Source organism: Cucurbita pepo, chromosome 1, assembly GCF_057944985.1.
Source record: "Cucurbita pepo subsp. pepo isolate OVF chromosome 1, ASM5794498v1, whole genome shotgun sequence".
Taxonomy (NCBI): domain Eukaryota; kingdom Viridiplantae; phylum Streptophyta; class Magnoliopsida; order Cucurbitales; family Cucurbitaceae; genus Cucurbita; species Cucurbita pepo.
The window spans coordinates 4,082,880-4,097,079 of NC_141798.1; the positions used below are offsets into that span (position 1 = coordinate 4,082,880).

Here is a 14,200-nt window from a genome sequence, read left to right on the forward strand (position 1 = left end):
CTAGAATTAGTCTAATATGATTGATTTAATTATAATATTAAGATTAATTTGTTATCCTGCTTTTGTGTGATTATTTCCTTCTCCATTTATTAAATGGAAAATAAGTTGAAAAATTATTGTATGTTAAATCATTTATTACTCATTTAATTGTGTTCTATTTATGGTTTTCTCTTTCTTATCGATGTTCATTTATGAATGATGTGTAATTTTGGTTGCAATGAAGGGTTGAAAGGCAAATCAAAATAAATAAATAAATAAGGTTACTTTAAAATGGTATAACGTTCTAACCCAATATAATAAGATTTTTCACTCATTGTCCATTAAAGTATGTAATTTAATTTGCAACCACGTCATAATCAAATGTCTTAATTTGTTTTGAAAATATATCTTTTTTTAGATAAAAAAAGGTTGCAATAGGATGATCTTTAATAAACATTTTAGAAGTAAAAATTTATAAATTTATAGAATAGTTGATGAAAATTAACTTGATTAGTAACTAAAATGTTTGTGTTTGTATAGCAAAGAATGACACTTAGTCTTTTTGTTTAATATTTTAAAATCTTTTTTTATTTATATATGTATGTGCGTATTTTTATTTATGTTTCTTTATTTTGTATGGTTGTGGAACTAATTTTGAAGTTGTAAACATTGTGAAGGTAAATATCATATTGTATAACATATTACATTAAATTTCGTAAATGTATTAGTTTGATCTTTGAATTTCTATGCTATATAGTTTTCTTATGTATTGGTTTTATGTTTGTCTTTTGTATTGCTATTATTGAATACAATAATCTTAAAATATATATATATGAGACTTATTTAATAATGAACTAAATCTTCGGTAATTTGTCTCCTTAACCTTTCAAATTCTAAATTATTCAATATTTTTATCCTCCACTAATTCTTTTTATCCAATATATTTTTATATTTTTTATAACCTAAAAGATAAACAAAAGTTACTCATATCTTTATCAAGTAACATTATATATGTCCAAAAAAAAAAAAAAAAAAAAAAAAACCAACCTTAATTCTATAAACATCCATGAAATTGTGATAAAGGAAGTTATGAAGGCCAATTTTGTGTTGAAATTAGGTTACCAATTGTATGATAATTTGATGGGTAACAGTATTATTTCACTCTCGAAAAAAAGAATTCACATCTTTTGCAATGATCCTAATTTTTTATTAAAGTCAAGATCGTTAGGATAGATATAACATATGCGTGAAAAAGTCATTTAAAATATTCATAACGAAACCAAAGACTTATATGTTTATAACAAAGTCATTAAAACAATGTGAGAGAAAATAAATAAACATGAATTTAAATGTCCTTATCTAAACTAAGAGCTATGGAAGAAGAATAACGTGAACACATCTACCCTAGCTTTGATCTTATGGCCGTCACCATGATGTTATCATCCGTACATGGGTGCCTTACTTTTACGTCACTGTGATGTCGTCATCCGTACATGAGTACCTTACTGTTATATCACCGTAATGTCGTCATCCGTACATGAATGTCTTACTTTTACCCGACAAATAAGAGTGAAGTCAGCCCAATTACAGGGGCAATGGCAGATCACCAAAACAAGAGAGTTGGGTGTGAGAGCAAAGAACCGTTGGCGGGAAACACCATACCACCGCTGGTTTTTGAGATCTAAGTGATTGGAAAACACCTCCTTCCACCAAGGATCAAGAACACTCGGAAAACAAGGGTTCTTTGCTCTCCCCAGCAGATGGTTATTTTTCTTATATATATGTTTATGGAAAAGATTTAATAAATAAATGGATAAAAGATAGACGGCCCAAACTTATTTTTTAAAGCTACACCAGCCCAAGCCTGTTTTAGCCCAGCCGGCCTATTTTTAGGGCTTCAAAACTCACCATGGGCCCAAGCCTATTTCTAGGGCTTCAACACTCATCATCTTCTTTCTCTCTCTCCAGATTCCGGCGATTTGGTATCATCTTCGTTCTCGCTCCAGATTCCAGATTTCGTGACTCTCTTCTCTGCGTTTGCTCTCGCCAAATCATCTTCTTTCTTCTTTCTTCTCTCCATTCCAGATTTCGTGCATCTCTTCTCTGCGTTTGCTCTCGGTGATTTGGTAGCCTCTTCTACTCTTTTTTTTTTTCTTTTTTTTTTTTTTTTTTATATTTTTATTTCGATGACTGTCCCTCTACAGTTTGGATATTTGGTATCCCTCTCTCACTCTATTAATCAAAATATATGGACATTGATTTTTTCTCCTACTTTATATTTTTAACAATATAAATCTTAATCATTTTAGTTTATATATTTCCAATCTTCATATATTTTGATGTTTCTTAATGATTCTGGTTTTGATCCTTTAAAATCTTATACAGTTTGGCTATTTGGTAACCCTATCTCAATCTATTTATTTTTCCTTATTTTTTATTTTTGTATGACTACCTTGGATTGGTTTCTTGTAATTTTTGTTTTTGGTTTGTTATTTGATTGATTTTTTTTACTGGATCTGTGATTTACAACTTAAAAGGTTTGATTTTCTAAGTATCTAATTTACATTTTTCTTATTATATCGGGATTTACAAGTTTCTCTTTTCATGTTTTTGTTTCTTTTCCTATGATTTACAAGTATCCTTATTTTCATATTAGAATTTACAAATTTCTTTCTTTTCCTAGTATTTACGAGTTTCCTAATTTACAAATTTCATTATTTTCATATTAGGATTTGCAAGTTTCCTTAATTTTATATTAAGATTTACTTACTTGAAGTACCTAACTTTTAGGTGTTAATAGAATAAAAAGTCTTCCTATGAAGGACCTATGAAGTAAAAAAGAATAGGTTCAACCAACCAGATGAAGTAATTATAAAACTAGAAAAACTAGTATTATAAAACTTAATACTTTTCACCAATGTACTCAAACCCAAACCCAATCTACTCAAACATGTAAATGATCTATCTAAAATCATTTTGCAAATGTGCTTAGATTATATATATATACAAAATCAGATTAAAAAAGAATAGGTTCAACCAACCAGATGAAGTAATTATAAAACTAGAAAAACTAGTATTATAAAACTTAATACTTTTCACCAATGTACTCAAACCCAAACCCAATCTACTCAAACATGTAAATGATCTATCTAAAATCATTTTGCAAATGTGCTTAGATTATATATATATACAAAATCAGATTAAAAAAGAATAGGTTCAACCAACCAGATGAAGTAATTATAAAACTAGAAAAACTAGTATTATAAAACTTAATACTTTTCACCAATGTACTCAAACCCAAACCCAATCTACTCAAACATGTAAATGATCTATCTAAAATCATTTTGCAAATGTGCTTAGATTATATATATATACAAAATCAGATTAAAAAAGAATAGGTTCAACCAACCAGATGAAGTAATTATAAAACTAGAAAAACTAGTATTATAAAACTTAATACTTTTCACCAATGTACTCAAACCCAAACCCAATCTACTCAAACATGTAAATGATCTATCTAAAATCATTTTGCAAATGTGCTTAGATTATATATATATACACAATCAGATTGAAGAATGACCACCTATTTACGCTAAACTGACCAAAAAACCCTCAACGAAAACACACTAAGCTGACCAAAAGAGCAGAGTAAACAGGATCGAGAGTTTGTCTCAATTTCTTACCAGCGAAACACGACCGAGAGTTTGTCTCAGTTACTTACTGTTGGAGGGGATGAGGACGGAACTGTAAGACGGAGGGATTATTTGTACAAAAGAGAGTGAGACACCGACTGCCGATTCTGAGAGAGTGAGTCGTTTATCAGACATAACCGAAATAGGAAGATTCTCCAGATCTTCTTTCTCAGTTTCTCCTGATTTTTGGCAAATGTAGGAGGTTGGACGTGGATCAGATAGCCGAATTAGATCTTCTTTCTCCGTTTCACCCGTATTTTAGGCCATTTATCCGGAGGTAGGGTGTGGATCAGATGACCGAAGTAGGAAGATTATCCCGATTCAGACCTGCTCCTCCTCAAACTAGAGAGGGGGCGTGGATCAGAGTAGGAAGATTATGCGCTCCATGTCCGGTTCTCCATATCTTCGAATTTTTTGCTAGGGTCGCCGGCGCCTTTCGATTTTTGGCAAAAAGAAAAAATAATAAAAAAAAGAGAAATTAACCTGAGCAATTAAATGGCCCACCCAAATATACAGACGCCATCAATGGAGCAATTAATGGCTCACCTTCTTCTCTCATTTACTCTGCCCCCTCCCTCTTCTCTGCGTTTACCTCCTCTCTCTCTATTTTCTTTCTAGCCCATTAAGAATATGAAAAACCATATGAAGCCCATTAAGAATATGAAAAGCCCAGCCCATTAATAATGTGAAAAACCCCATCAAATATGAAAAGTCCCTATGAAGCCCATTAAGAATATGAAAAGTCCCTATGAAGCCCATTAAGAATATGAAAAGTCCCTATGAAGCCCATATGATGGAAGCGATAATTTGTACCACTTCTCATAATTATATTAGAAAGATATCTTCTGGAGGTGGGCGATCCGATCAGACGGCAATTACTGAAGTAGTTCAGCTGCTCAACTAAATGCTATGTACTCATTTTCTCATAAGATTCTCCAGATCTTCAATCGTTCTCCATTTCTCCATCAATGGCGGGATTTTTGGCAACTATTCGGCGCCTGTACCTCTCCATCTACAACTGGACTCTCTTCGTCGGATGGTAAGTTCTTCCCCCTTCTCAATCACTTCCCTCTTCATATTTCTACTCGTAATGTAAAATTTTGCTTGGGTGTTGAAGGGTTCAGGTGTTCTACTTCTCAGTCAAGCAATTGAAGGAATCTGGTCACCAACAGGTATATAATGCCGTCGAACGTCCTCTTCAGTTTGCTCAAACTGCAGCTGTTTTAGAGGTATTCCCTGATCGTTTCTGGTTTATGAGCTGACTATCGTCATAGAGCCTATTATGAAGTATTTTATAATGATTTCTCGCATTTTTCTACTTCGCAGATTCTCCATGGCCTCGTTGGTAAGCTATATTTTATCCGCTTACAAGTTTTGGTGTCGAAGATTTTCTTTCTTTCCCTGATTGTAGCTTAGAAACGAAGCTGAATCGTGGGTTTTGGTTTTTGCCTAATTAGGGCTTGTGAGATCCCCTGTAACAGCAACGTTACCACAGATAGGTTCTAGATTGTATTTGACTTGGGGCATCTTATGGAGTTTCCCTGAGGTTGAAACCCTTCTTTTTCATTCAATTAGCCATAAATTAGTGTTTATGTTTGTAATTTTAATTGATAAAACTGATTACTTCTTGGGTCTGGCAGGTTAGGAATCACGTACTTGTTTCCTCCTTGGTCATCAGCTGGTCTATCACAGAGGCAAGTACTTTTTTTTTACTGGAAACCTTAATTCCAAACTTAATTTACTCACTTTAGTTATTGATTATAACCTTTAACAAACCACAAGAGATGATCCAAGATTCTTTTTATAATGAATCTATGCTTATCGGCTTTATGTGTGTGTAACTCCAATGGTTGATGCTTTGTGATGGGCTTCTGATTTTTAGGAATTATGTACATTGTTAACTCAGTTTTTATTGTTAAGTTTGCCGACCATTGTATATTCTGTGAGATGATAATTTATTAGATCATCACTTCCTCATTCAAATTAGTAGATCTAGACTGAGTTTGACATGATCCGTAGAATTGTGAAAATTTGGTTACTTAATTCTTGCATGTTTAGGAGTGACTTTGAAATGGTCAAAAATCACTTCTTAGTGATTTTGCCATTCCAAACTTACTCTCAAACATGCTTGAGGAGTTTTGAAATGGTTAGGATTACTTTCATCATGTTCGAACCTACTCCAGAACATGCTTTAATCATTCATTCCAAATCAACTTAATGTTTGATTTTACAATTTTCATACCGTACAAATTGATTTTGAGTAATTAAAAACATGTTTCAGAGTTATTTTAAATGCGACAAAAGTGATTTTATCTACCTCAAAGTGTTCTTTTTGAAGTAGTTATAGAAAGAGTTAGATACTTAGAAATTCATTACAAACCAGTCCTAAGTTATGGAAAAAAGTTCCAAAATCTATCTATCAAGGCATACAGTTTTCAAAATGTACCATGGAGACGAATAAACAATTACTGACTTTATGTTGATATGCAATCTGTTGTGGATAAGTTCTATGTCTGGTTTCTTCGTCTTACCCTCCAATAGTTGAATGGTACAGTTAAAGGGAGAAGATGGAAGATTCTCTGAGTTGACACTTTTTACCAATCTTTGATTGCAGATTATCCGGTATTCATTTTATGGCATGAAGGAGGCGTTTGGTTTTGCACCTTCATTGCTCCTATGGCTAAGGTACTGGCTCCTTATGTAGTGGAGTGGAGTACAATTGGTCGGTGTTCTCTGCATCTGTGATATTAAAACTGTTCTCAATCATATCATGTAGGTATAGTACATTCCTCTTGCTGTATGTAACAGGCATCACTAGTGAAGTTGGTTTAGTCTATCTGGCTCTTCCTTACATGAAGGTAAGAAATCCAATGTCATGTTGTACACATGATTCACTCTTACGAATTCAATCCCAAACCGATCTTGGGCATGCTGCGTCGAAGTATACGTCGTTCCATTAGGAAGTTTGTCGTCATTTCAAATTGCAGTGAATGATCGTAATGAGTTGCTTTCAGGAATCTGGGAAGTATTCTTTTAGAATGCCAAACAAATGGAACTTTTCTTTCGATTACCTCTATGGAGCGATGCTTATTCTTGCAATCTACGTGCCAGGTTCGAGTGGTTCAAGTTCTTGCTGCTTTTCTTTTGCTTCTGTTTTTGTATTTGCTCCTTTTGGTAATACAGAGACTGTGTCCTGCAGGAAGTCCACATATGTACCGCTACATGCTTGTTCAGAGGTCAAAAGCTCTCTCAAAATCCAAAAAAGAGTAGGAAAAAATGAAGTTAATGTTCTTCTCCGGTTCAGTTTGTCTTAATTCAGTGTACTTTCCGCATATTTATCCTTAATTTTCATTTTTGATTGGCTTAGTCTTGTTAAGGACATTTTGTTTCCTCACTTAATAAATTTGTCTACTGAGACTGCTTAATCTAACTCCTGAGACTGCTTAATCTAACTCCAATTAGGCTAATATGATTGATTTAATTATAATATTAAGATTAGTCATATAATTGTTTTCCTGCTTTTGTGTGATTATTTCTTTGAATTATTGTATGTTAAATCATTTATTACTCATTTAATTGTGTTGTTCTATTTATGGTTTTCTCTTTCTTATTGATATTCATTTATGAATGGTTTTCACATTTTATTTAATCATCTTATATTATTTTTTATTGACGGTTGAGAACAATTTATTATTTTATTAATATATTTTGGTTGTAATGATGTGTAATGTTGAAGCTTTGAGTTGAGCTGTTTTTATTTGAAAATTTGCTAGAACTGTATATATGTTTTTGAAGGGTTGAAAGGCAAATCAAAATATAACGTTCTAACCCAATATAATAAGATTTTTAACTCATTGTCCATTAAAGTATGTAATTCAATTTGCAACCAGATATGTCATAATCAACGTCCTAATTTGTTTTTAAAATATATCTTTTTTAAATAAAAAAAAAGTTAGCAACACTATGATCTTTAATAAACATTTCAAAAGTAAAAATTTATAAATTAGTAATTAAAATGTTTGTCTAGATTTCATTTTGTTTGAGATGGGCATCAATGGAGACATCAATGGAGCAATTAAGTGGCCAATTAAGTCATTCCATTTAAGTCAATGGAGCAATGAATGAATTAGGTGTCTCAGGAGCAATTAAGTGGCCAATTAAGTCATTCCATTTAAGTCAATGGAGCAATGAATATATTAGGTGTCTCACCTATGGCCATCAATGTAGCAATGTCTCACCTATGCCCATCAATGTCTCACCTATGGCCATCAATGTAGCAATTAAGTGGCTCACCAATTTTTATACTTATTTTCATTCGGCCCAAACTTTTAAAGCTACTCTGGAGAATCTTCTTATTTTGGTCCTCCGACTTTTGCTCAGGCGAAGCTGAGAAGGAAGATCTGGAGAATCTTCCTATTTTGGTCCTCCGACTTTTGCTCAGGCGAAGCTGAGAAGGAAGATCTGGAGAATCTTCTTATTTTGGTCCTCCGACTTTTGCTCAGGCGAAGCTGAGAAGGAAGATCTGGAGAATCTTCCTATTTCGGTCCTCCGACTTTTGCTCAGGCGAAGCTGAGAAGGAAGATCTGGAGAATCTTCTTATTTTGGTCCTCCGACTTTTGCTCAGGCGAAGCTGAGAAGGAAGATCTGGAGAATCTTCCTATTTTGGTCCTCCGACTTTTGCTCAGGCGAAGCTGAGAAGGAAGATCTGGAGAATCTTCTTATTTTGGTCCTCCGACTTTTGCTCAGGCGAAGCTGAGAAGGAAGATCTGGAGAATCTTCCTATTTCGGTCCTCCGACTTTTGCTCAGGCGAAGCTGAGAAGGAAGATCTGGAGAATCTTCTTATTTTGGTCCTCCGACTTTTGCTCAGGCGAAGCTGAGAAGGAAGATCTGGAGAATCTTCCTATTTCGGTCCTCCGACTTTTGCTCAGGCGAAGCTGAGAAGGAAGATCTGGAGAATCTTCTTATTTTGGTCCTCCGACTTTTGCTCAGGCGAAGCTGAGAAGGAAGATCTGGAGAATCTTCCTATTTTGGTCCTCCGACTTTTGCTCAGGCGAAGCTGAGAAGGAAGATCTGGAGAATCTTCTTATTTTGGTCCTCCGACTTTTGCTCAGGCGAAGCTGAGAAGGAAGATCTGGAGAATCTTCCTATTTCGGTCCTCCGACTTTTGCTCAGGCGAAGCTGAGAAGGAAGATCTGGAGAATCTTCCTATTTCGGTCCTCCGACTTTTGCTCAGGCGAAGCTGAGAAGGAAGATTTGGAGAATCTTCTTATTTTGGTCCTCCGACTTTTGCTCAGGCGAAGCTGAGAAGGAAGATCTGGAGAATCTTCCTATTTCGGTCCTCCGACTTTTGCTCAGGCGAAGCTGAGAAGGAAGATCTGGAGAATCTTCCTATTTCGGTCCTCCGACTTTTGCTCAGGCGAAGCTGAGAAGGAAGATTTGGAGAATCTTCTTATTTTGGTCCTCCGACTTTTGCTCAGGCGAAGCTGAGAAGGAAGATCTGGAGAATCTTCCTATTTCGGTCCTCCGACTTTTGCTCAGGCGAAGCTGAGAAGGAAGATCTGGAGAATCTTCCTATTTCGGTCCTCCGACTTTTGCTCAGGCGAAGCTGAGAAGGAAGATCTGGAGAATCTTCTTATTTTGGTCCTCCGACTTTTGCTCAGGCGAAGCTGAGAAGGAAGATCTGGAGAATCTTCCTATTTCGGTCCTCCGACTTTTGCTCAGGCGAAGCTGAGAAGGAAGATCTGGAGAATCTTCCTATTTCGGTCCTCCGACTTTTGCTCAGGCGAAGCTGAGAAGGAAGATCTGGAGAATCTTCTTATTTTGGTCCTCCGACTTTTGCTCAGGCGAAGCTGAGAAGGAAGATCTGGAGAATCTTCCTATTTTGGTCCTCCGACTTTTGCTCAGGCGAAGCTGAGAAGGAAGATCTGGAGAATCTTCTTATTTTGGTCCTCCGACTTTTGCTCAGGCGAAGCTGAGAAGGAAGATCTGGAGAATCTTCCTATTTCGGTCCTCCGACTTTTGCTCAGGCGAAGCTGAGAAGGAAGATCTGGAGAATCTTCCTATTTCGGTCCTCCGACTTTTGCTCAGGCGAAGCTGAGAAGGAAGATTTGGAGAATCTTCTTATTTTGGTCCTCCGACTTTTGCTCAGGCGAAGCTGAGAAGGAAGATCTGGAGAATCTTCCTATTTCGGTCCTCCGACTTTTGCTCAGGCGAAGCTGAGAAGGAAGATCTGGAGAATCTTCCTATTTCGGTCCTCCGACTTTTGCTCAGGCGAAGCTGAGAAGGAAGATCTGGAGAATTTTCCTATTTCGGTTATGTCTAATACACGTCTCACTCTCTCAGAATCGGCAGTCGATGTCTCAACTCTCTTTTGTACAAATAATCCCTCCGTCTCACAGTTCCGTCCTCATCCCCTCCACCAGTATGGAACTGAGACAAACTCTGGGTCGTGTTTGCACCAGTAAGGAACCGAGACATTAAAAAAAATATGCACATAGATTTTAAAATATTAAACAAAAAGACCAAGAGACAAACATTTTAGTTACTAATCAACAAACATTTTCATCCACTATTCTATAAATTTAAATTTTTACTTCTAAAATGTTTATTTAAAGATCATAGTATTGGAACTTTTTTTTATTTAAAAAAAGATATATTTTTAAAACAAATTAGGACGTTGATTATGATCTGGTTGCAAATTAAATTACATACTTTAATGGACAATGAAATAAAAATCTTATTATATTGGGTTAGAACCTTATATTTTGATTTGTCTTTCAACCCTTCAAAAACATATATATAGTTCTGGCCAATTTTCAAATAAAAACATCTCAACTCAAAGCTTCAACATTACACATCGTTACAACCAAAATATATTAATAAAAAAATAAATTGCTCTCAACCATCAACCTAAAATAATATAAGATGATTAAATAAAATGTGAAAAACATTTATAAATGAATATCAATAAGAAAGAGAAAACCATGAATAGAACAACCCAATTAAATGACTAATAAATGATTTAACATACAATAATTTTTTAATAAGAGGAGAAAGAAATATGATTAATCTTAATATCATAATTAAATCAATCATATTAGCCTAATTGGAGTTAGACTAAGCAGTCTGGGTAGACAAATTTATTAAGGGAGGAAACAAAATGTCCTTAACAAGACTAAGCACATCAAAAATGAAAATTAAGGATAAATATTCGGAAAGTACACTGAATTAAGACAAACTGAATGAGAGAATAACATTAACCTTCATTTTTTTCTATTCTTTTTTGGATTTTGAGAGAGCTTTTGACCTCTGGACAAGCATGTAGCGGTACATATGAGGACTTCCTGCAGGACACAGTTTTTGTATTACCTACAGCAAGAGGAATGTGCTATACCTACATGATATGATTGAGAACAGTTTTAATATCACAGAGGCAGAGAACACCGACCAATTGTGGTCCAGGAGAGCCAGTACCTTAGCCATAGGAGCAATGAAGGTGCAAAACCAAACTCCTCATTCATGCCATAAAATGAATACCTGATAATGTGCAATGAAAGATTGGTAAAAAGTGTGAACTCAGAGCATCTTGGTTATAACCATATTCACCCTTGCTGAATCAAAAGTTGTGCTCTCTCCTCCGGCTTATAACCATATTCTCCTTTCTCTTTCCTGAGAGAAGTTGTCATCTCTTCTCTTGTTTATAACCATATTCTCCTTGCTCTCTCCTGGCAGAAGTTGTGCCCTCGTCTCAACTGACAGCAGTATTCTTCAGTGACTCTCTACTGCCAGCAGTATTCTTATTCTTGAGTGACTATAAATATTCATCACTTGCCCTCTCATCTGTGAATTGGCACTTCCTTCCTTCGCCCTCTCATCTGTGAATTGGCACTTCCTTCCTTCCGATCAGGTTCGTCTCTCCTCCTTTGCTCATTTTAATTTCATACTTCCTCCTTCCTCTTTTCTTTTTTTCTCTGTTTTCTTCTGTTCGCTGGGAGAATAAAAAAGCTGCCAGAGAGCATTGCATCGGTTGGCAATGGCGTTTCAGATATTTAATAACGAGGCGGTGGCTGTCGCCAGTGCTTCCGGCGTATTGGCTACCATCGGTAGTTTAAAATCTATGCGTGGGTGTGGTTGTTGGCACTGCTGTCGGTGTCTATTGATAAGGAGGAGGGTGACAGTCGACGTTCCAAACCTTCGAGAGGGTGGCTCCAATGATCAAGAACTAAAGAAAAGGAGGGAAAAACAAATTTGGGAGCATGTGACGGATTTCCTTCCCTCTTCGTTTCATGTCTGCACTAATTCCTTTTTTTTTTTTTTTTTTTTTTCTTTGCCACAGGTCTCTTCTTGTTCTTGCATAAGCTCAAGGTACGCCATTCCTTTTCTCTGTTTTTTCTTTTCATTTTTCTTCTCTTTTCTTTTCTTGCTCCTTGTTTTTGCATGAGCTCTGTTTTTCTTTCCTTTTTATTTTCTATTTTCTTTTCTTGTTATTATAGTTCAGCCTAAAAATCAAATTCTAAAAATAAAAATGAAAATCAAATGGAAATATTATTTATTCAGACTAAAGTTGGATCCAAAATCATATTTGTAAATATTTTAGTCCATACCACTAATTTATATATTTTTGGTAATAACAACCACTTCACTTACATGAAGGTAGAACAAAATAAGATAGATTTTTTCTTTTCTAATACGAGACATGAACTTTCGCTAAACTATATTATTGTGGAGATTCGTTGTTAATATATTATTTTTTAAATAATTGTAGTCTAACCATTTTTTTTTAATTTTAAATTCTGCAGAATCTATTATGGATGAGTTACAGGTTAAAACATACTCATTATCAAATGAATTACGGTTAAAACATACTCATTATCAAATTCAAATTAATGAATTTATGAAAATGTGTACATTTAACTACAATTTTACTTTATCTATATTTAAAATTGCAGGAAGAATATTTTGATTGGCGTTACCATAACGTTCTCACTCCAGTTCGAGATCAAAAAAAATGTAGTAAGTATTAGTTATTCTTTTATTACATATATATATATATATATATATTCATATTTATATTAAGATTTATTTTGTATTTTATTTTTTTATTACCCATCTATTTTTATATTTATATTAGGATTTATTTTACATTTTAATAATTAATTTTTTTTTCTTTATTTTTTTTCTTTTTAGACTGTTGTTGGGCTATAGTAGCTGCGGGGGCTATTGAATCACTTTACAATATTGTTTATAAGGGTGAATACAAAAATATCCTCCAAGTTTCACCCCAACATCTTATAGATTGTCTTAATCTTAATCCAAAAAATATAGCTCCTGAAGAATGTTATACCTCATCACCAAGAAAAGCTTTTGAGTGGATCATATCTAACCAAGGAATTGCTAAGGAAAAAGATTACAAATTTAATGCTAAGAGAGGAAATTGCAAAAAAGTCACCACGGTAAATTTCTTTTAAAACTCATTAATTTAATATTTTTTCTTTTAACATATACATAATTTATTTTTTGATATAGTATAACTGATGTATTTTATTAATTGTAGCAATTGATCCAGATTAAAGCATATGAGAAGGTAAATATTGAAAACCTATCTTCAAAAATAGAGGATCAACCCATAACGGGTGGTATAAGAATTACTGATGGATTAAAATGTATGAGAAATGTAAGTAAAGTAATTTTTTTTTTTAATAAATAAAATATTATAGTTAAACATTATTATTTAAGTAATTTTTTTTTCTTTGGTAGGAAATATATTATGGTACTGAACTATTAAATACAGACATCAGCACTTTTTCTTGGCATGCTATTCTGATCGTTGGTTATGGAAAGGATAACCACGGAAAAAAATATTGGATCATTAAAAATTCATGGGGAGAAGCATGGGGAGATGGAGGTTATGGAAAGGTGAGTCAAGATGTCATTAATACTCCAGAAGGTACTGTGTATTTGATAGATAGATTATGGTATCCAATAATAAAAAGAAAAAAGTCTTTGGTTTAATTAGGGGAGAGAGTTTGAAAAAAATGTTACAAACAACAATGTAATAGAGAGGTTTTTTTTACTAATATTAATATCTTCTATGGAATTGATTACATTCCGTTTCTTTTTTTGATAGGCAAAATATTGTTTATATATATATATATATATAGAGGTTAAAAATATATAAAATTAGACATAAATTTCAACTGCAAATAGTTATAAAATATTTTTGAGCAACTATCAGCATTATTTCCTCCCAATCATTTCAGTCATAATTTCTACCAATTATGCATAAAAAATGGTTGAACCTTCCTATAAAACTTCTATTAGTTATAAAAAACACAATTAAATTGGCTCTATGAAATTAAATGGACACGAAGAAGAGACGTAAAATTAACCATATTTCAACAAAAGTCATAACCATGATCCAACCATCACACGTGTGAAATAATATTGCTGCCCTATGAAATTAAATGGACACGAAGAAGAGACGTAAAATTAACCATATTTCAACAAAAGTCATACCCATGATCCAACC

General features: G+C 34.0%; 1 protein-coding gene and 1 long non-coding RNA gene across 6 annotated transcripts; both read left to right on the forward strand.

Annotated features, from left to right (window-relative positions):
- Positions 1 to 1,919: 1,919 nt before the first annotated feature.
- On the forward strand, positions 1,920 to 7,096 carry LOC111807056 (very-long-chain (3R)-3-hydroxyacyl-CoA dehydratase PASTICCINO 2A-like). Of its 5 annotated transcripts, none has more exons than XM_087123049.1 (10): positions 1,920 to 2,105; positions 4,611 to 4,710; positions 4,789 to 4,900; positions 4,998 to 5,016; positions 5,129 to 5,217; positions 5,312 to 5,365; positions 6,286 to 6,356; positions 6,448 to 6,612; positions 6,686 to 6,782; positions 6,871 to 7,096. In XM_087123049.1, exons 2-10 carry the CDS (start codon positions 4,640 to 4,642, stop codon positions 6,949 to 6,951), a joined length of 759 nt encoding a protein of 252 aa, XP_086979175.1. In that variant the 5' UTR covers positions 1,920 to 2,105; positions 4,611 to 4,639; the 3' UTR covers positions 6,952 to 7,096. The 5 variants fall into 5 exon arrangements, with proteins under 5 accessions (XP_086979175.1, XP_086979166.1, XP_086979176.1 ...); XM_087123040.1 differs by lacking the exon at positions 1,920 to 2,105 and adding an exon at positions 2,117 to 3,786 and having other exon boundaries at positions 3,871 to 4,710; positions 4,796 to 4,900; XM_087123050.1 differs by lacking the exon at positions 1,920 to 2,105 and having other exon boundaries at positions 2,122 to 4,710; positions 4,796 to 4,900; positions 6,448 to 6,529.
- Positions 7,097 to 9,839: 2,743 nt separating this feature from the next.
- On the forward strand, positions 9,840 to 13,729 carry LOC147793786 (uncharacterized). Its single transcript, XR_015420589.1, has 4 exons — positions 9,840 to 12,684; positions 12,859 to 13,124; positions 13,226 to 13,345; positions 13,429 to 13,729. It is a non-coding gene; the product is annotated as an uncharacterized LOC147793786 (long non-coding RNA).
- The last annotated feature ends 471 nt before the right edge of the window (positions 13,730 to 14,200 follow it).